The following is a 23,290-nucleotide window of genomic DNA, read 5'->3' on the forward strand; positions in this document are numbered from 1 at the left end:
CATTCATCATAGGATGTTTGAATCCCTTACCTTCTTCGGCGAGACAGCCGCCGGTGGATGAACCGGTGATGTGACCCTCTTCCAGCCATTGCTCCTGCGCCAGGAGCTGGCCGTCGGAGGCGTGGAGGCCTGCCTGAGCAACATCCTCTCCTTCAACTTGGTTACCATTCCAGGCGCCGGTGGCACCACCTCTTTGGCCAACTTGTTCACCATGGCACAGCTGATGCTATCGCTGCGCACCACGGTGGACTCCAGTTCGCGTCGTTGATTGTGTCTCAGAATGCAACTGGGTTCCTGCTCCTCCAGCACCGATTTGGATTTCACCAGGACGTGAGGCGGTCGACGTAGTTCGCTCTTGATGATCTGAGCGATGCACTGCTGCTCATCCAGTGGCTTCATTGGCGTGCTGCTGACAATCATGGGCACATCCTCGATTTCAATGTCGCTAACCCTCCGCCGGCACTCGTCGATAACCGCGTAGTCCGGCTCCTCGTCCTTCTTTGCCTGGCTGGCGGAGAGTTCGTCCGTTTCGCTGGAGGAGCAGCTGGTCAACTGGGCCCTTCCCGCCTCGCTGGGCGTGGGACTGATTCTGCCAGCGGGACCCACCTGGCTCTCTGAGATACTGGAATCCTCGCCATCATCGTCGTCCTCATCCTCGTCATCCGTCTCACCCTCCAGGTAGGAGTAAAGACTACGCGAGGAGTTCGAACGGATGTTGACCAGCTTGTAGAAGTCGTTGGTGAAGTCCGTACAGGCCACCTCCTCGTCCTCGGAGTAAACAATCTGAAACGTGGGGCAGTGATTAGAAGTGAACCAGAAGCCATGAAGATGTATTCCCTACCTTCTGCTGCAGCAGCTGGGTAATGCCATCGGCCACTGAATCCGTTTCCACTGTGGTGGAGTTGATAAAGTCGCTGGATGGCCACAGCCAGTCGTGATCCCTCTTCCTCCGCTGCTGCTGAAGATGAGGGTGATGCGGATCCCGCTCGTCGTCGAACGTCATCACCGCCAGTTCCTCCTGGGACATGCTCCAGTCCTCCATTTCCGTGGAGCAGGGCTCGGCAGGCAGGAGCCACTGTTCCGGTTCCTCGGGCAGATCTTCCAGATGCCCATTCGACGGCTGCGGCTGCCCACTGCTCATGGTGCAGTAGCCCTCATCCCTGCCCTTCACCGGACTGGCGGACAAGGCGGCATTTTGCGCCTCCAGATCGCGAACGCGGCCCTTCAGCATGCTCACTTCCTCCCGGAGATTGTCCTCTGCCACGATGGCGTCCACCACCTTGCGCATCACGTCATCCAAACAGTGCTCATACTGCCGAATGCGGGTGAGCAGGGATCGATTCTCCTGCTGCATCGATTGGAGCAGGCTCTCCTGGCGGGCAAAGCGAGTCTGCAAGGGAATCAATAGCCAAAAGGATCTTGAGTAATGTAGTTAGGAAACGGTGTTTACCCCGATTATGTATGTATCTCAATTTAATGGTATACAATGTGGTTCTGAGTTATAATCTGTTTGGTTTTCACTTAGATTAAATGGAAATGAAACCTACGTATATAAAGGCTTTTTCTTTATCTATGAATAGGTGTTCGTTTTAGATAAGATGTAAATGTAACCATATGGGCTGTAACACCATTATTATAAAGGAAATGTATATGCCGGAAAATTATAAATCCAGCTTTTAATGGTGCAGTTGTAAAGCCTGAGATTGATAGATAGATAGATGCTGTGACTTTTGGATAAATTTCTTATTCATTCTGGCAATTAGAAGTAAACCAGGAGCAATAGAGATGTAGTACTGGCAATGGCAACTTGAATTGAATATTCCACACAGTTGAGAAAACGATCTATCGAGTGGAAACCTGTGCTGAGAAAGGGCCAACTGATTAGATCGAGTATTTATCAAGTGCTGGGGGCAACCTTCGCCCCATGACAGCTGCCCTGATGAGGGTCACTCGCTGGCACACGGCTCCTCATCCATCAACCGGCTCTTTTTCTCTTTTTCTGTAGCTTTTTGCTGTAAGTGCTAAGTGAGCAGTAGTTACAAGACCCCCTCCATGCCCATACCCATACCCATAGCCGATATCCCACTCCCAGTTGGTAACAAATATCCAATCTCGATCAAAGCCAACTTGTTAACTGGCCCGAAGGTCACATGCTTAGACGTTGGACGTGAAAACCTTGGGCTTCATTAGCGGGGCCTTACAAGATTGGGCGAGATTTTGGCTGGCGGGGGCAAATGAGATTGCCAGAAGTTGGCGACGAAAGGGAAAGCACATTTTCCTCTTTTCCACTACCCCGCCGCCGTCTGCGGAAAATGGTAATGAAAAGCTGCCACTAGGGCGCAGTGAGGCGTCGCTAATGCCGACGCTCAATCAATTCGGGCAAAAAATGTAATGTGCCGGGCCAAAAGCATTCTCCAAACAAAGTCTCGTCGAAGACGACTCCGGTTACTCCGTCCGCCTGTCCGTCCGTCCGTCCGTCCGGATAAGAGACAATTTGTATGCGCCGGAATGGCAGCGAGGGGAGATATTGTTCTTAAAAATGAATTTATGCGTTTATTTATGACTTGACTCGGAGGGAACTCCCTCCTGCTTTCTGCCCGTCTTTCCCCCTTCCCCCTCCCTGGAAACTCGCGCTGTGCAAATTGATTTTCCACATGCTGCGCGGCTCCGTGCGGAAAAGCCCCCTCCTCTCAACCCACCTCCCATTTCCATCCGATACATACCTGCAGTGCCTTGTGATCCCGACATGTCTGCATTTGCTTGCGTTCTTTGGATTTCATAATGCGATTCATGCTGCGGATTGCAAAAGGAAAAGCGAAAAAAAGAGGACAAATATAGAAATGCATAAATGAAAAGGAGTTGCAGAAATCATCGCAAACGCGGGGTGCTTTCAGCAGGGAGTTTCGAGTATTGATTACTTATTTGTGAGCGACTGAATGGCGAATGGCAGAAATGATTCTATTTGGCGTACTATGGGTACGCCCATAACACCAAAATAAACAGCGAACTTGCTGGAAGATAGCAGCAAAGAAAATTTAAAAGTCTGCAAACAAACATTTACGTCTTTAAATGAGTAAACAAAATAATAAGTAAACAAGGTTTGAGGAATGGAAAAATAGTAACATAGTCATATATGAAAGACTGAACAACAATAAACTCATTTACTATTTTGTTGTTTAAACACATATCTTTAATAAATGAACTAGTAGGAGCTGAACTCTGAAATAAGTAATCACCAATCGAAATTCCCTGCCGAATTGTGCTCAAAACGAAACGCTTGCATAACAATCTGCATGGAAATTAGCAGCTAATGGCGGTCATAAAGAAAGAAAGGGCCGAAAGCGGAGTTAAATCTCGGCCTAGACCAGAACTTTGCACCATTTCCAAGTCGCGTAGTCGGTAATTGCGTATTCGGGCCGGCAGAGGGCGCTGCTGAGCGGCTGGTGATTGATGGGTTTCGCGGGTAAGCGCTTCCTGCTCCAGCTCCTCCTCCATCTTCAACGTACTCCTGCGATTCTTGGCAATTTGGAAAATTGCACTCGCCGTGCCGTTAACTTGTTCTGTGCGTAATGGCCAAAAGGGGCCGCAGTGGGCGTGGCCAGTCACGAGTTTTGGCATGAGTTATTTACGTTTGTACGCCTTGCCAAAAGCCGAAAGCCAAAAGTAGCGCGAAAACTACTCTGAAAATTGCCGGCTAGACGAATTAAATAAATATTTGGCCATTTGGCCGGTACTTGGCCATACATACGCTAAATGGAGCTTGACTCAAGTTCGACTAACCAAAACTGGCAAAGTTCTGGCTTTTAGCCTAAAACCCATCGCACTGCCCCTCTTTCTTCATTTCCCACACGATGCGAACGCGTGTTCTTATCGCGTTTAACAATTTAACCTATTTGTCACTTACTTCTCAATTTGTTCGCGCAATTCCTTCTCGAACGTAGGCGACCCGCATTGGCTCTGAGAAAGTGCAATTGACCGGGGCACGGGGGAAAAATGGAAAAGAAAGAAATGGAAAAAAACATTAAATAAAATGCGAAGGAAATTAAACACAATGAATTAGTGCACTCGGCGCTGATTAAGAACGACAATTTAATTGTCCATATCACAGTGCCAATCAGCAGCGTTTTACAAGCTAATGGACAGCGACAAAGGATCCGAATCCGAATCGAATCGGTCGAGGGGTTGGGAATGGGAATGGGAATCCGAGGAGGGACACCATGCCACAGATACATTAGAACGAGAGAGAGCGAGCCAGGAACTTGGATGCATGCAACACCATAAATCACCGGAGTCAACAACCCAGACCCCGGCTTCAATTTTCCACTTTCCACACTTTTCTCCCCCGCGCGTCAACTGTAATCGATAAAGAATTACATCACGACTTTCTCATCTGTGTGACGTGACGATAAAACACAGCCAGCCAGACTCAGACTCAGACTCATACTCATACTCAAACTCAGACAGTTTGTTATAAATTGTTTGCCTTAGTGCTAACAAAATGAATGACAATGCCACAACATTTACGGATTCAAGTGTAAATGAATCGTTGAATATCGCACTATTTGAGTGCCAACACCAGTCCCAGATTACAGCACATACTCGTACAAAGTGTATCTACAAGTGCCCGGTGGAGATATAATCGAAGTAGCCGATATAGATAGCAGTCGATTCTGTTTGCTCAGTCGAGAGTTTTTCCAGCAATTCCAACTTTCTCGTGGCTTGCGAGCTGCATTCTTTGCCGCCCCAGCTATTTATCAAATTAATTATGCAGAGACCTGCCTCAGATTCCCAAAATTCCAGGTAGCAGGAACTCTTCGCTCCACTTGGCTACGAATTCCTGGGCTCCCTGGCTGCCAGTCTTTTGTAGCTCCATAAAATTTACAGACAGCGAAATCGATGTCTCGAAGTGGCCGCTTCTTTAAATATTGTAGAATAGCTATCTTCAAAAAGGGAAATTCTTTAGTATTTTAAAATGTTGTTATTATAGAAAACTTAGTTTTTAATACAATTCTGCACAATTTTAAGCAGGACCCTCTGTTCTGTCATAGTGTTAGTCACATTTTATTTTTTTATTTTATATAAATATAAGTTGTCACATGAGAATTTAATATGTATTAGCCGCATCAAACTCTTTTTATAGGCATTCCTCGGCTGACTTTGGCAAGTTCAGAAGTCAGCAACCATATGATTTAATATAGTTCCAAATTTCTTTGTTGTGTAGTGAAATTTGTGGAAAACGCTTTCATCTGCAACAGCAGCCGAAAAAGGGAGCCATACGAAAAGTAGTAGTGGGAGCAGAGGGAGCGATAAAACGCAGCAGCACGCGCCAATCAAGAAGTCGCCCGGCAACCGACCGCCACCCACCACCCACCACCCCCTCATTACACCCCTTGCCCTAAAAGAGGCAGCTGGAATTACAAATATATGCAATAATTTTTATTAATTCGCCTCCATGCATGAGACGCAGAGAGCGATATGAAAATGCCCCCGTGCAGGATGGCAATAGGAAAATTGTAGGCAACAGCAGGCGGCAGCCGTTGGAAAAGCATGGGGGAAGGGCAGGGGGGGAGGTGGCTGGCGGAAAATGGGGATCCCCAGACTGATTGCCGTCCTCAGGCGCCACTTGTGCCGTCGAATGGCGAGGAATGATGAACGTGTTAATAAAATTAGAGAGCCAAAGCGTTTGGGCCCCAAGATTTTCCCACCCAAGGCGCTATTTCGGGCAACTGGTGCGCCTGTCGACAGCTGTTGGCCACTGCACCACCTCCCAGCCACCCAACCACCCAACAGAGCCCACTCCCTCCTATTCACATTTCCCATTCAAGAGGCGACGCGCATAAATATTCATTGTGAATTTCCCCCATAAAAGTGGGGCGCGGGAAAGGCGAGCGGTGCCGACAGCGGAGCTTATTGATGAAGTTATAAAATCAGACATGAATTCTTTATTAATTAATCGAAACCCACAACTTTTGGCTACCAAGGCAGCCAGAAAAGTTCAAAACCCCAGCGCCGCACAGGTTTCAATTAGCATGCGGCTTGCAACACGACGAGGGTGGCCCAAAAAATGATTTAAGGGGTTGAGCGACGACTACCCAAAACAGAAATTAACAAAACAAATCCCGGCAACATGTTGCACCCGTGTCCTGGGCATAAAAAACAGCCCACCAGCCGGTGGATTGGAAACGAGCAAGGACTTCCGAGGGGTGGCACATCATACGGCCATTTGCACCCGCAAACGCACTTCCGTAAGATGTCCGTACAACCCCACGGACTTAAGCTTTCATTTACACAGGAAAAAGTAAACAACATATATCCTAGCTGACTGAAAGTCGGATTAAAGAGAAAGTTATGCCAATCTATGAATAAATACTTTATACTAGAAGTGGAAGTGAAATACAGAAAGGTCTGCTTTAAATGGAAATAACTCTTTAATTAAACTAGACTTAGCATGACTTTTTTCCACTGTGTATGAATAACAAGATAGCAAATCGTTTAATACTCTTCTGCTCGTAGTAACCCCCTTATCTGTAGTGTCCCATCCCATAAAAATCATCCATTGTCCTGACGGGGAGTTTATTAAAAGGGAAACTCCACGCGTGTTCCTAACGATCGCTGTGTGTTTTTTCGAGTTGGGATTAAGCTGAACCCCCGTTTCGAAGAAAAATGAAAAATATGAACACGCTTATTATTAATTAACATGCAGATTGAACGGTGGGTGGCCTGCATCCATTTTGGAATTTAAAAATCCTCCACAACGGATTCTTACCATCTCTGGACCTCGTTGTTATTACAGTTTATTCCATGCCGAATGAGATTACACTGGTGAATCCTTAAGTTGTTTTCCCTCTGCCGGTGCACAAACTTTGGGGAACTCCAGCGACCGACCACAAAACCGAAACAACAACCGAGTTGGAGTCCGAAAAACTGTCTAACTGGGGAGCGAGGGGGAGGAGGTGGGCTGTCCCCAAAGCGGAATAAATTTGGGCAAAAAGCAAACAACGTAGCTCAAATTAGAAGAAAAATATATAATTTCCAGGAAATGAATAAAAGAAAAATGCTCTAAAAAAACACGCGACCGGTGGCGAACATTTGTGCTGTTCCCGAATGCCGGCGAAACAATGATAAAAAGGACCAAAAGGACCACAAGGAGCAGGGAACTGGGAAAACAACCCTCGTTTGGAAATCCTTTGGAAGTTCACAGAGAAAGAGAAAGCTAAAGAGAGAGAGAGAGCGACTGGCGAATTCGCCGCATTTCACCGAGAGAACAGCTGCTGGAAACCTGCTTGCACCCCCTCCCACCTTCGCCACCCACTCCGATCAGCTGCAACTGCCGGCAAAGCAGCAAAGCAGCAAAACAGCAACCCATCAACCACCCCTCGCTGCTCCTGCCACCGAAATGCGATGTTTTTTGATGTATTACTCCGAATTCAAGTCACTCGAATTGGCCGTTTTTAATTTAATGAACCGCGACGGCGGGAGTGCCGGCGAGATGGGCAAACAATAAAATAAACATTTCGCAGATGCGAGCCAGAAGAACAACCCTATATCTATACCCCATATATTATATATATATACATATGTATATACATATATCCTCGAACTGCTGGTGATCCATTCTGATTGTGAATTTCTCCTCCGCCGCGTTCATCAAATGCAAACACTACAACGTCACTTGAGCAAGACGAAAAGAGAAGTCAACAAAATACACTCAGGCAAAATCAGCACTGCATTGGAGCATTTCGTCAAAAACACACTTTTCCCTACAAATAAGCTGTAATTGGGCGAGGCATCGCTTTATACAGTATTATTTCGTGTAATAAGTGATACATAGTATTATATGTGTGGACTGATGTATCATTTCTGAAGTAGCACCTATTAAAAAACATCAAAGTAAACCCCTTTCTGCCAGTGTAAGTGTGTGAGTGGATGGGGCGCCGCAATTCCCTTCCCATGAGAAAAATTCGCGAAAAATTAATTGCATTGCACTTTTTTGTCAAGGGTTCCGAGGAGTCGACCTCCCCATGTGCCTCATAGTGGTGGTAGTTCCGAAATTCTCGCCGGGCTGAGGGGGCGTATGAATCATCCAGTTGGCCCTGAGCTTAACTAAGCCCTAAAAAACCGAATGTGGAAAAGGGTGGCTTCTATGCATTAATGGGCACTAGTTGTAAGTATGTGCAAGCATATTACGCTGCAGAGTGGCTATGACCTACCCTAAATTTATGGCTATATGTATTCAGTTATGTACATAGCTCTAGTTCCGGACCAGGATCCGCGCCCGGGTGGTTGCCATCGCACTGGGAATGGCCATAGGTGGTGCAGCAGCGCCAAAGTCCGCGGTGGTGCCTTTACTTCCGAGTGAGTAAACCATCAAACGCTTGCGACAGAATTATTAGCAATTCAAAGGCACAAGGAGAAGACTCTGGGCTATGCTGCTGATGATAATGATGATGATGATGAAGATGGTGGGTGGGAGCGAAGCAGGGACACTCCACTGATGTGGATAATAAAAAGTGCCCATGCTGCGACTCCTTCGCTGCCTTCGCCTCCAACGGGCTCCTGGCCCCACTGCTCACCACTTCGCTCCACTTCGATGGCCCTTGTAAGCGAGGCAAGTGCCACTCAAGAGACATCGTCCGAGACCAGGACCACGCCCCCTGCTTGACAGTTGACAGCGACAGTTTTTCTTTGGCCTTCATTGCTTTCGCAGTACAGTGGAGCTTCTGCCAGGGTGCTGGGTGCTCGAGTGCTGAACCGAAGTTGAAGCAGTATTATCTTTACAAATGTATATAAATGGCATAGAAACGGTTGAGAACATCAAACTCACTTTAATGAACTTGTTTGTTTGAAGAACAAAGAAATTCTTTAAATATTGATATTCTTTCTGGTGCCTAACTAGGGATAGCTCACTGTACCGTATACACCCTGCCCCTTCCCCCGTTCCCGACAGTTTCTAAAGCTGAATGCAGCTGAGCTTATTAAAGGCGCTGATTTCAGAGGGCAGAGGACGACGGTGGGTGGAGCAAGTGGGGGCGGTAATGTGGAAAACCGAAAGACTGCAGGAGCTGGTCTTCCATGGCATCAAAAATTAAGAATTGAGCACGTGCTGGTGGCGAAAGTTGTGCATTGTGCATTGTGCATCTTGGCACTCTTTGCCATCCGCAGCTGCTCTTGAATCAACTTTTCATTAGCACATGCCAATCCATTCGGATTTGGCTTGTTGATCTGTCGCCTGATTAAAGGCAAACAAATAAACAAGACTTCCGTTTAGTCATCTGCCTTTTCTGCCTTCTCCGTCTGTTTGCCAGCATTTCGTACAACAAACACAAGCACAAATATTTGAGGGCCCAACGGATTAAATGTCGTGTTGCCATGCGCCCCGTTTTGCCTGTTTTACGGACAAGGGCTCAGCTGTTGTAACAAGAAAGAAATGAGAATGGCTAAAAAACGGCAACTGTCAGCAATTTGGGCAGCAGGAAGATGGAAGACTTGAGAGCCGCAGCCTAGCAACGAAAGTTGAGTCTACGAAACCCTTTGAAGGATGCCTTCCTTATCAATTAGGTGGCCATAATCGCAGGATCTCGTCCTGGGAATCAATTACTCCAAAGTAAGCCCACACTCTGCAGTACTTGCCAGTGAAATGAGAAACTGATGGGAGCGAAGATGAAAGTGGGTCTGGAAATGGAATTGCCAGAATGATGATGATGGGGATAGCATGCCGAATCGGAAGATGGATATTCATTGAATCGTGCCATTTATTGCATGCCACATGGCCAACAAGCTGCCTAAGTCTGCCTTCCACCCGCTGCCACCCGCTTCCTCCCCCAGACCACCCACTTTTGACCTCCGGAACCGAAAAAAGAATTCTGCAACATTCACACTTTTGGTGGCCCGACTTGTCAATGGATTGCCAGCTCCCTTCCCACTACGTACACTGCACTTAAACCCGAGTCATTTCATATAAAGGTTATGAAAGTTTTAGTTAGATTATGAAGGGTATAGTTATATCTAAAATATGTATGTATATATAACCACATTAAGTGTAACATTTAAAATTGTTCTAAAACCTTACAAATTATAATGATTTTTGCAATACTTTAACAAATTAATTGAGAATTGGTATTTAGTATACTGACCTACTAAGATGTCATAAATAGGTAGCTTTGGGAAATCCCATTCTCGTTTAGAATAGGGTAACCATTGTTTCTCTCAGTGCACACCCCTCCCATTTCCATTGAGCCACTGATATGCCAATAACAATAAAGTACACACACACATGCCCATACACACACACACACATACAGCCGCATTGTGGGGGAGGGACTTTGAGTAAGTGAAAACGAAGGACAGTGGCAAGAGCTAGAGGGGAGGGAGAGGGGAAAGGGGAGCAGCGAGCATAGTTAATCGTTATTTACAGACAGATAAAGTGCAGAAATATTGCCAAAGGAGCTGGAAGTTGGGACAGCGCAACGGTAGCTCATGTATCCACTCCGCCCACTGCCCCCCACTCCCGGCAAACTCCTAGTGGTCCAAGAAAAAAAGGAGCAGCATCCGTGTGTGTCCATGCACTGACAAAAAAGACGTGTATAGGATTCCTATTTAGGCAACCCAAAGAAGTATGTAGTAGCTAAACCCATTCCTAAATTTGTTTCAAGTAATTATTCAATTATAATTCATCAATGGTATTCAAAATGTTGGAGATGTCGAAGTAATACAAGTCCTTTTGAAGTATTTAAAGTTTAAGAATGCATATCATATATCCAAAAACAATACAAACTTCCTTTTCGATATTCATTTAGAAAAGTAAAACTATACTATTATTCAAAGAATCCAAGGCATATAAATGTTCATATGTATATATGTGAGATATTGAGTTTGGAGTGTTTGGATAGCACTTTCCTGGACTTTCAAGGTAAGTGATCGCGAAACTTGTTTCTGGCTTAAAGCCGCATTTTTTCCGAGTGCAGTAATCGGATTCCCGTGGTCCACGTTTGCAGCCTGGCGAGATGATAAGGCGGAGAGTGGGGAGTGGGTGGTGGGTGATGGGTGGTTGGGGGCAACTGGCACAGCCGCACTCGTAAATTGTGAGCTGTGAGCTGGGCCGCCTGCCAGAAGCATGGAGAAGCGTAGAAAAGCATAGAAAATCAGGCAATGGCCAGAACGGGCCAAAAACACAGCAGAAAGCACTTTTCCACTTTTCCACTTTTCCTCTCGACGCGCTTTGTCTCCGCCGCTTCCTGTGAAAATCTGGAACAGCAGGCGGCGGCTGGCCATTTGGCTGCGGAAATCGTTGGCCAAAAAATGTGTGTGGGCGTGGAGTGGAGTAGAGTGGATGGTGCTAAGGATGCGGAGGATGCGGAGGCCACACGCTGCTCCTTTTCACACCATAAACTCGCAGCAGTTAACTCGTTTTGGGGGCTCTGGCTCGTTGTGCTCCTTCGGCTCGTTCTGCTCCTTTTTCTCTGTTATCAAATTCAATTACCTAAAGCCGGAAATGCGTATGCCAAGCCAAGCTCCTTCCGCCGGAAAGTTCCGGCCATTAAACTTTCTTTCGGGCCGACAAGGGGGAGGCTGCCCCTCCGGCCATTGCGATGACAGTTTAGATTGTGATTTGCCATTGAGAGGCTTTGATCGAGTGGACCCAAGGTAATAAACAGTCGGAATTTCCTATCCGCACTTTTCCTAAGACGTACTTTCCTATTTTATGTGAGTTTATGTGGGCCAATTTGCATGTTAGTTCAGAACTGATCGATAATCTCACATATCTCACTAACAAGTTTATCTTTCAAAGGGTATATACAGTATTTCAAGTTGATATTATGAAAGTGTAATTTATATAAATGAGTATTCTTCCCTGTTCTGTGCCACTAAAGTAGGGCTTGCCGGAGTAGTCCTATCTCCATGCCTCAATGGCTGTTTTACTCCTGCTGTCGTATAATTTGATGTCGGCACATATGCATGTAATTTAAGCTTGTAACTTTTAATTGCCCGTCCAGGCGACCTTGTTGACCACCCCGACCGCATAAACCGCATAAACCGCACAGAGCGCAAACGACTGGACACGATTAATGACCCCCATGTCCATCTAGACCCGGAAGACCCCCCAACTCCCCCAGCTCCCCCCAACCATCACTCCAAATGAAAATCTCTCACACGCTGACCGCACAGGAAATTAAAATGCTTGGGGAATGGGCCGGATTGGGTCGAAAGCCCAACTCCGACGACATCGAATTCAAAGTTCATTTCGAGAGCAATGTCCGGGCCGGGTAATAACATCTCCGAGTCGCAGGATATGGAGTATAGAGTACGGAGTATGGAGATGATACCATGGCATGTACATAGATGGATGGATACATCTCGGCTGGTGGGAGTACTCACTTTCTGGAACTGCTCCTGCAAACGCAGCAGAGCGCCTTCAACTTCCATCAGCCGCTTCTCCAACACATCCTGCAAGAACAACAAAACAGAAAAACCAAAAACTCAGGAAGCAGCACAAGAAGGCTAAATGCTATGGCTAAGTTCCCACGAACGAAAAGTTAAAGCTAGCTGAATACGAGCATTACGACTATGTGCATGGGTGTATCTCCCCAATTTCCCGTATATACATAATATATGTACATATATATAGCCAGTGATGGAGTTTTCGGTTGTGAGTGGGTGTGTGATTTTTGAAGCGATTTCAGTGCTGCCCAAAAGCATTACTTTCCCGTTTTAAAGGATACTTGCAAACTTAAATGCTGTAATTAATCTTAGCCAAATTTGCAAAACCAATTTAAATTTATGTTCACTATGTTCAGTAGCAGTTTGTTTAAATATAGCAATGAAAGTGGTTAGAGCGCTTAGCCTAATAATAATACAACCAAATAATAATAATAAAACACAACTGGACCGCAACTAATTACAAAGAAATAAGTCTATGAAGAGTGCACTAGTGAACCATTCATCACCTACTATTAGTGAGTACTTTTTTTTAACTATCATCTGCGATGACAACACTTTTAGCAGCAAAGCGATAAAAATAATTGTAACAGCCCAAAAAATGGAAAAGCAATTGAAATTAATTTACGATCTTGTCGCAGCAACAGCAATGAAACAGAAAACAGAAAATCGAAAACAGAAAACAGATTCGAGGTGTAAAAAGCAAATCATTGAACTCTTTTAGACTCGGTCTCGGTCTCGAGTTTCCCAGTGAATGCACATTGCATTCGGAGCAGAGTAAAACACAATGGGTTTCTGCTTAATCCGCACGCGATGAGGAGAAGGTCTCGGGCAGGTGAAAAAGTGGCGGCTAGAGGGGACAAAGGGGGGCAAAGTGGGGACAGGTGGGCCAGTTGCAGGTGTGCATGGCCAATAATTCACGGAGAGCAAGGCTGACATGCCACAGAAGAACGGTGGCACCCAAACTCGCCTTTTCGAGTCGAAATCGATGGGGAAAAGCGCCCGAGAGATCAGTGGACTGCTACTTAGTGGACTATTTACTTGTCTCCATTTATTAGGTACCTTTACATACTGCTCACATGACGGAAAGTCATCGCAGGAGGCGGTGGGCGGTGGGCGTGGGCAGGAAATGGAAATGGAAATGGAAATGGCAATTTCAAAGTTTTCCCCTGCCCAAAAATGGCCAGCAAATGTTTCTTGGCTCGAACCGTCAACAGGCAACAACACACAAAAATCACGAAAAAACAAAAGAACTAATGTGACGCCGCCGCTCGTAAAACAGCAGTTTGCTTTTTTCAATTTTTTTCGTTCTGTGTTTCTTTTTTTTTTGCTGCCTTTCTGTTTTGTTAAACACTTAATATTAGTTGTGGAAGTTGTAAAAATAATTTTTATGGCTTGAGGAAAATGGGTTGTGTTGTTGTGTTGTCTTTCTGAAGCATGGATTTTGTTTGCAGCTCGGCCTTTTTGCGCAATAGACAAATTGATTTTTGTTGTTCTGCCGCAACGAGATAGAATTTATAAAGATTACGATCCGAGTATCCGAGCGTGATTATGAATGGCCAAAAGAGTTGGCCAACTAGGCGAGAATGAATGCCATGATTTGTGGCAGGAAATTATCCAGTCTCGGTCTCGGTCTCGATGTGGAGCTGCCAGTCTTACACAGAGCCAAAAGTCGAAGTTTCTTAGTAAGATCTTCCAAAGGTTTCTAGTTCAATTATTCTATTAATATTAATGGATTTCTGTTTTGTTTTTATGGACATGCTAGTCAAAGCTCAGTTGAAACCAGTTCAAAGAATCCAGCGTACTAAACAGTGGGTGTAAAACACATTTGCTTCTGCAGAAACATACTAAACTACTTGGTTTTCGAGAGTCCCAGCTCCTTTGCCCGCTGATTTCTCGAAAGTATGAAATCCGCACTTTGCTACTTTTTCCGTGTAAACAAATATAGCAGCAGTAGGTACACACATATCCATATGCTACGAGTATATGCTATATGCTAATGCAGGCAATGAAATGGAGACGGCGACAACAATGCCAGTCCATAGACTCCTATTCCAGCTGGCGAAACTGTGCGCATGTGCAGCGCGATCGGAGGATCGGGGAGCTGGAGAATCAGTGCCAGAAGCTGCAGCTCCGGAGGATGGGCAGGGGGGCAGCTGGATGGAGGGGCAAGTCTGGGCAAACACAGCAAATAAATAGCTGGCAGTTCGTTGAACCCGCCTCAATCACTCGTCGCCAGTGCGAAACTGCACAGTTGCAGCAGCAAAGGCAGCACCAACTGCGGCAGCGACTTCAAAAAGCACGGCAGCGAGTTATGGGGAGAGAACGTGACTGGGTTCTGATGACAGCCATGGATGCAGTGCATCGGATCCATTGTGTGTGCGCAAATAATCGAGATGCCATTTGGCAAATTTGCCGCGAGTGGGTGTCTGTCGCTGGGCAGCTCGAGGCAGCTGGGCACTTGGCAGTTGGCAGCTGGATGGACTCGGTGCTTGGTAATCGAGACACGCAGCCTCTGGAGCGGATTCGTGGGTTCAATTAGCGGGAGCCGTGACTTCTGCTTCGGCCTCTCGGTCGGGCTCTCCTCCAGTGGACTCTGCTTCCCAGAAGCATTACCGCGTCAACTGCCATTTACATGGAGCAGTTACCGCGTTCCCGCCTGGCCTGGCTCACCCGGCTCATTTGCAGCCGCTTATGGACCAACCAGGCCCATCCAGGCACATCCAGAGGCAGTAACTACCATAAATCAACTGCGGCGGCTGCGCATGCGCCATACTTAGTGCTATTAAAACGTCACGGAAGTCGGAACGTGAGCAGCAGCGAGAATCCGAGATTCGAATGCCATGCAGCCTATGGGAGCATATGGGAGGGAGCTCCGTGCAATCGATCCATGGGAAAGGCTAGCCCAGTCAGGGCTCGAACGCGATCAATTAGGCCGCGAAATGTGGTGGAGAAATTGTGGCGAAATTGGACAGAAATTGTGGACAGAAGTGGCAAGTGAGCGGAGCAGAAGACTCCAGTGCAGGATGGCGTGACCCCGTTGGGTTGCCGGGATTCCGGAGACTCGCATGTCAAGAGGTCATTTGAGAAGGCCCCTGAGAAGTCCTTCATCAATCTGTGGAACGCCGCTGCGATGTGTCTCGAATGGCACGTTAACCAGTTCAAGTGGCTCCAACTTTAAAGAGCCGAGAAGCCGAGTTCAAAGGTGTTTGCCTCGCCAAGAGGCTCGTTTGCATGCCGCACTTTGGGGAAAATTCCCCACACGCCAACAATGGCAGCGATGGAAAGCGAGCTGCTCTTTTTTGCTTTCCCCACCGCCTTCCCAAAATTGGGTTAACCATTCAAACAAAAAGTAGGAAAAATACAAAAAAACACCAGAGCCGAAGGTTAGTTGATGGCGGGGAAGTAATAGCTACGTATATACGGGGACTATGATTTGATTCGAGCTGATTGTCTGTAATTGGATGGGTCTACAACTATCCCAAAAGCACTACGTGTCTTCCCCCAAAACCCGAATACCAAAAGCCGGGAGTTACCAGTTACCAAGGCGGGGGGCTAATGATGGTGCCACAAACTCACCTTATCACAGCCGCCGGATCCGGAGATCGAGCCTCCATGCCGCTCCAGGGGCAGCGTTCCCGCCTCCGATTCCACGGGCGTCCGCGGCTGGTGGACCAACTGAATCCTGCCCTGCGAGATCTGTATGTAATTCGGCGGTGGTGGCATACTATCCAGCACATCCTCCTTGTCGTCCTCATCGCAGTCCTTCTCGTTTTGCCTGCAAGTACAAAGAACAATGTGAGTAATGTGGTTTTTAAATCTTAGCTTCTAAAACTGATTGCCCTACCAAATCGCCACTAATTATGCACTTTATTGGGACTCGAAGTGGCTGCATAGCTGGCATACTTCGCGTAGATTGCCCCATAAAGAAGTGTCAAAATATTTCCTAGTGCTCACGTCGCTTATCGGAAAACTTCGAAACTCCGAGAAACGAAACAAGAGGCCAAGTTATTGCACAATGCAAATATATGCCGCACCAAGTATAGTAAATATAGGCTAAGCGAAACTGTGGAGGCAGCTCATAAATTGATATGGCCGATAGTTGCACTCAGCAATACACTAAACAAATTAAAGCAAGGCTATAAAATGTATAGGGTTAATAAAATATCACACCGTTCTGAGCTGGCAGTTTGAGTAAGTGTGGAGTAGCCCACTGTAGCTTATTGGTGCTCACTGTACAACTCCAATTGATGGGGGCTACCACCTTGGGGCCATTTCTGACACGACCCAAATAGCCTGCGACAGAGATATCAATTGTGCTGGTGACTCGGGGTGTGCAAAGTGCATGGGGATCACCTGCTGCTCTGGGGGCCTTCGGGGGATATATGGATATAAGAGTATGTGTGCCTGCACTTAGATAGATATACAGATAGATAGAGGCAGAGGTATCCTCAGCATCCCAGTGCTAACGACGAAAAGTCGCTCGTTATTTCCAATTGAATTTGCAGCTAAGTGCAAATAATTCGATAAAATTGCCACTCGGAGGCATTCGAGTGGGCAAACACAGGCTACAGCAACAAAAAGCCCAAACACAAAAAAACACCAAAATCACCATGAGGCCAAAATGCTTTAGGCTTGCCAGCTTGTCTACGTTCACATCTAAGCCAACTCCAGCACTGTAGCACCTCAGCCCCTCGGCATCATGGCTTTTAGCTCTTTTAGCCCGGTCCAGCTGCAATCCAGTTTTACACACTCTAACTATCGAGTTGCCGACTGACTGCCAACTGCCGACTGCCGACTGCAGTTGAATAAATGGCCGCAGAAAGAAAAAAGAGCTGCAAACAATCTTACAAGCTAATCGCACAAAATGTTTCGTTTCGTGTTTGACGTTGACACCGGGACAAGTGGGCAGTGGCCATTGGCCAGCATCCACCATCCAGTGTCCAGTACCGATGGATACACATGTGTATCATATACATATGGCCAACTATATATATGCATGCCCAGCATATCGGTGTCCATATCGCGCGTATCGCTTTTCCAGCACTCGCAGCATTCTGCTGCCCACGTGCCGCGCCGTGGCGCAGAGAATTTCCATCCGTCTTTGATTTATTGGCATCGAATAAAGCAATCAAAATCAATTTAACTGTTATCAAGCTGGCCATTGGCAGTCGGTAATTAAGTGAGACGCCAAGTAGCGCATCGCGTGCAAGTGCGTCAGCCATCTGGAATCCATCCGCCATCCGACTGGCAGCCATCATCCTGCCGCCGCTCTTGCGTTAGATGCAAACCTAATTAGCCGGGTCAAAAGGCCAGCTAATGACATTACAGGGCTTTAATTAACGTAGCCCCACCTCCCTTCCCCCCAATCTCCGCTCCTCGATTTTCCCATCATCATCAATTCCATCGCATCAGCCAGCCGATCAATTGACAGTGAAATAGTGCCGCAGGCGCAAGGTGCAGAGTGCAAACGTTGCACTTTAGGCGCACCAATTTAGCACTGACTCATCCGGCTTATGTGTGCCCAACATGCACTGCGAGAAAAACATGGTGCCAAGGTAAGCACTACGAAAAGTAAGGAATGAGAAAGTGAACTGGGAAGAAGAATTTCGGAGTTATGTATAACGCTAAGTAAGCCATGTAAGGTAGCAATCATATATAAAATATATATATATTATATTTAATGTTGAGCATACATTAATTATATTATAATATTATATCTATCGCCTAAAGATCTGTATCTGTTTCTTATAAAATAGATCTTCTTGTAAAGAAATATAATTCATATTATTAATAATAATCAGTTTTTCCATGAGTTTCTCATATGAGTTTCTACAGTTCATTGATACTGTTTAAAATATACCCAAACTCACTTAGATTTCGTTAATTCAATTACCTGTTACTAAGATAGCCAAGGTAAAACTTGGCAAATATAACAAATAAATTGAATATAACTTGCATACTGTTTCCTTTCTCGCAGTGTGCGCATTCAGTGGCCACAAGTTAGGCACAAGTTTTGCTTGAATTTGCATTTCTATCGAAGTGCTCACCGCCGAGTGTGTGGATGATAGCTCCCCGAGGGGCATTGTTCCGGTATGGAAGCTATAGCTATAGCTTTGCCGATTCCCTATCCAGCGGTCATTCGGCTAAGCCCCCAATCCCCATTCCCAAATCCCCCCATTCTCCATCCCCAACCCCCCATTCTCCAATCGCCAATACTCGCCTTGCTCTTTTTCTGCCTTTGTGGCACATTCGTTTACTGATTATGCGTTTTTATGCGACGACCATAAATTTCCGCTGTCGCGGCTCCCGTCCGCTTCCTCTTTTTCTCTGCTCTCCTTCTCCCCTCCCTCCCCTCACCAGACATATATCCAGAATATATCCCCCTATATAGTGGATACCCCACCCCATCCAGACTCAGTCGCCGGCTGTCCAGCGCTTATCACTCGGCCACTGCAGTTGGCATAAAAATAAATATTGCACAAATGCGTATAAAAAGTAAATAAAGTCCGGCAAGTAGCCCTCCGTTTTATACGACCTACAAATAAGCCGCATAAGGCGCTTACTACCGCTTCCGCCCTCCCACACTCCCCGCACTCCGATTTACTGACCGGGATGCCGTCGGAATCTCGTGCCGACTTTTAAGAGCGATTTGCGGGGCATAATTATGCGCTCAGTGTAATTGAGGGCTGCTCGCTGGAGAGTCGATAAGCCAAGCGGCGTAATTGCGGTCTCGGAATCGCGAGATAAGGAGCCATGAGCTTAAGCGGATTCCTCGCTGATGAGTGACCCACTGAGTGGTCACTTCGGCCCGACACTTACTCCATAAAGTAATACATCATGAATTTCTCAATGTTGTCGATATAGAAAAAAGGTTACTTGCAAAGGCAGCAAAGAACTTTAAAGTTGAGAATAAAGACCTTTTTGTGTAGAGCCATTTTAAAACCAATCACCATAATCTAAAAGCGTGTTTGGTAGATGTTTTTGGCCACGTTTAATAGCCGAGTCATGGACCTACTTAGTTGATCATTTTGCTCTGCCTACTGGCGTCCGCTAAACGCTCAATTTGCATTAAACACACCGAATTATTAAACAACTGCAAAGTGCATGTGGGAATATTTGCACACATGCTGTTATGAATTTTCCAGCGTTTATGTGTGTGTATTGACAATGAGGTCGCCGGAGCAAATAATTTACAGTACTCTGCAGTAATTGCCATAATTTTCGACTGCCATTCGAACACACGGCTATGCCCCAACCCCCCATTCCCCCAACCCCGCCACGAACTCTCCGCCGCCCCCATTCCTGTCATGAATATTGAAAATCGAAGTTAAAGTTGAACCGCCCAACTGTCCAGCTGTCCAGCTGTCCGAGTGCCTGAATGTCCAACTGCCATAGAGTTCCCATGCTCCACTACTCCCATACTCCACTACCACTTGTGGGTGCCCACTGACATGGGCGTGGGCCGGAAAAAAGAAACTATAACTGAAACCGAAGTAGAAACAGAAACAGATACAAAAACAAACACTGGCCACACGCAGATGAAGCTGCAGCCTCCTCCAAACGGGGCCTCGCATACAGTGGAGCCTCTAGCGGACGGATTTGCCATCTGCACTGCTCAGATTGAGTTTCACCATCGAAAGGTGCTCATCAGCATAACTTATTAAAATGGCGTATTAGGACTAGAAGCACTTACTCAAATATATATTAAAACTCTTAATAAAAAGGTAATTCAAATGCAAAGAAAGAAAGTAAGTTTCTGTTTAAAGTATTGTAAATGATGTGTTTTACCAGGACAACAAATATGTACTTCTGTATGATTGAATCTCCCATTTGTATATAAAACAACAAATACACATATGTACTTATGATTGAATCCCCCATTTCATAATCAAAGAAAAGAAACTTTTTGAAATAAGTTTTTCAAAAATAGACCCAAGTTGTTCCAAGCTTTCTGTTCTGCAGCATCAAATGTGAAGTGAAAAGCACTCAGTATTTTAAAATCCAGACCATTTTGTTCCATGCGAGCACTGCTCAAATATCATTTTTAAAGTACTCCCCACTTAATACTTTCCGCCGAGAGATTTTGTTATGTTGCAACCATCTATCGAATGGAATAGTGCAATCTTGCAACTTGTAGAGCAGAGCACTACTGTTTGTCGAAACGCCTTAGTTTTCCGTTCTTCGAGTTGCATAATTTATGAGTCTCGAGATCGATTTTAATCGTTGCCGTTGTATCTCACGGCCTTATATGGCCCGTAGTCGCTGGTACAGAACAATGTGCTAGGGGGCGTGTTGGTGCTGTATGCCTTCACCGTTGCACACACACACATACGCATATGCATACAGATGCAGATACAGGCACTTATGCTCGCTTGTGTACATATGTTCCTGTGTTAATTTATTCATGAGCTGGCGAGCGGACTAAGCTTCCGTTATAAATCCGCGCTTAGTGCACTTTCTGCTCCGCTGCACAGTGGGTGCTGCCTCTCGCTCCCACACTGCACCCTCCCCCCTCTCACTCGCACTCGCAGTGGCACTGGCACGTCTGTTTGCTCGCCAAAGGGCCCTCGTCTTCGCCTCACATGTAACCCATTTCGCAGACTTGAAACAAATCCAAATCCAGCTCAAATAGGCGTGGCAGCTGCCTGTCCTCCTTCCCCCAGAAGTTGCTCCAGAATGGGGTCTTCATTCAGGGCTGTCAACTGCGGAGATTTCCCCGTCGGATCTGGCCACATATCTTGCGCCATTTGCACGGCGGAGATCTTTATTTGGGCGGCAGTTGCTAATGGTGGGTTGTCGTAGATAACACAATAAGTAGTTCTGTTAAGTTTCACTGTAACCTGCTGCAATGGTAATTGTGTTGTTCAGGATCTTAGATTTCCCATTGAAATTACATTAATTATATATCTCCGTTTAGCATAATGCATTATTATAAGACATAGAAGCATGGACTTCAGGTTTTATTACTCCCAACCATATAATTTGGTGTTTAAGCAACCATAAAACGTATTTAAAGGAACATTTGTAAAGTGGTTAGATACTATTAATCTTTTTTACTGCTATTAAACTATTAAACTGCTCATGCAGATACAAAATACCAGTGATATGGCTGTTTTTAAGCTGTTCAAGCTAAATGTTCCCCACACTATCTTTTCTGCCTCTTGAATGTGTATTTTGTCAGTTGACAAAGTATGGCCCAAAGTGTTGGGCAAAGTCAAACAAGAGGCCAAAAGTGGGTGCATCTGCATCTGTGCATGTGCATCTGCATCTGCATCTGTATCTGTATCTGCATCTATGCGTGTGCGTTTGCGTGTTTGTGTGTAAAGGGCTTTTGGGTTCAGCTACTCAGCTAAGTAGTTATGGCATTGTTTCCCAGCGCTGCTCCAAAACTGATCCAAAACTGCTCCAGAGCCGCGTGGGCGTGATGAGAAATGCGAGTAGTTGGCCCTTCTCATTTCAACAGCCTCTTCGCCCGATGTCATCGATGCGCCGAGTTGATGACCCAAATCTGGAGGTGCATGTGTGCATATCGCCTCTCCGTCTCCCATTTTGATCCCCAAGTGATACCGGGCCCACACTGGAAATTTGCATAATTTGACGACAAGTCGCGTTGGGGATTTATTACACACGCTTCATTTGAGCCAAGCCGAACATGGGATATGGAATATGGCTAAAAAGCTAAAAAGCGGGCTGGCGATAAGCATCATATAATTGTGGCGAACAGGAAATTACGACGACATAATTGAGTGCCATGTTGCCGAATCGAAATGAGATCGCTGTAAAGTAGAGTGCCAAATCCACGGGTGCTCCCCTTTTTCAGGGGGAAGGGCATAATGCTGCATTCGAAGCTCCAATGAATGGGAAAGAGGCGCCAGGGTAAGGGCCAAAACCGAAAACCGAAAAGCTAAAAGCCGCAGTCATATATGTACACATCTGCTGGTCTGTGTAAATATTTATGCAAATATAAACAAGGGCCGAATGGCTGCCATGTAAATACAATGCTACTGCTGCCAAATGCAATAGATTAAAGCCATCCAGAGACAGGCCTGTGTCACGTTCCATTCCGGGAACCAGGAGCCCAAGCAGCCAAGGAATCGGGCAACCAAGGAGCCTCCAACACGAAACGGAAGTCAAGTGGACACTTGCTGCCTACCTGGCCAAACACCTGGGACCTCCGCTGATTGAAAGGCGCGAGCCGATGGTGGCCACTGCATTTGCATATCGAGAAAGGCACTCGGAGAATAAAGGCGGTTTGCGAATTGGACTTGAAACTATATACCCCACACATCGACTTAAGCACTTGACTTTACAGTGTATTGAAAACAGTTTTCTAACTCATTACCATTGTGCTCAAAAGAGGCATATGTGATTACTCATAATGATGCTGCTAAACAAGGTTTTCTGAACTGACAAGAAACTAATAACAACAACGTTTAATCACTTACTGCATTAAAAAGTAAGTTTTATTTGAACATTTGCATGTGAGACACGATTTATTTCGCTTTCGAGTGGTTTAGCATTTTAGTTTGTAATGAGTTCATTAAGCGAACAAAGCATTCAGTTGTAAGTTAGCATTTGTTATTGCTTTAGTCAAGTTGTTATTTACTCTGCATTGCTGTATGCACCTCTCTGAACTTCAAGTAATTAAGCCACTAGTGAGTGCGAATTTTCCTCAGTGTAGGCGACGGCTCCATGCCTCCAAAAGGAAGCCGTCTAGGTGCAGCCGTCTGTTTGGAAAGTTATTTGCATGCCACGCTTTAAGCGGAGCCGCTCCTCAACTCTCGGGTGCTTTGCATGCAGATTTTTGATTGGCACTTGGCCAAGCGGAAGCGATCAGTATCGCTCTCACTTC

At 46.0% G+C, this 23,290-nt stretch overlaps 1 protein-coding gene across 4 annotated transcripts in view; it reads right to left on the minus strand.

Moving 5' to 3' along the window:
- The window catches only part of LOC122613937, a 39,822-nt gene that overhangs the window by 1,020 nt on the left and 15,512 nt on the right, over positions 1-23,290 (minus strand). Inside the window, exons 3-8 of one of the 4 annotated variants that reach the window (XM_043788363.1) lie at positions 16,015-16,213; positions 12,376-12,444; positions 3,905-3,957; positions 2,724-2,793; positions 842-1,390; positions 31-783 (exon numbers count right to left, since the gene is read on the minus strand). In XM_043788363.1, coding sequence (XP_043644298.1) covers positions 31-783; positions 842-1,390; positions 2,724-2,793; positions 3,905-3,957; positions 12,376-12,444; positions 16,015-16,213 — 1,693 coding nt within the window. The remainder of the gene's footprint in view (positions 1-30; positions 784-841; positions 1,391-2,723; positions 2,794-3,904; positions 3,958-12,375; positions 12,445-16,014; positions 16,214-23,290) is intronic. The other 3 variants (XM_043788364.1, XM_043788365.1, XM_043788366.1) reach the window with 3 other exon arrangements.

The sequence above is a fragment of the Drosophila teissieri genome, chromosome 2R (assembly GCF_016746235.2).
Source record: "Drosophila teissieri strain GT53w chromosome 2R, Prin_Dtei_1.1, whole genome shotgun sequence".
Lineage (NCBI taxonomy): Eukaryota > Metazoa > Arthropoda > Insecta > Diptera > Drosophilidae > Drosophila > Drosophila teissieri.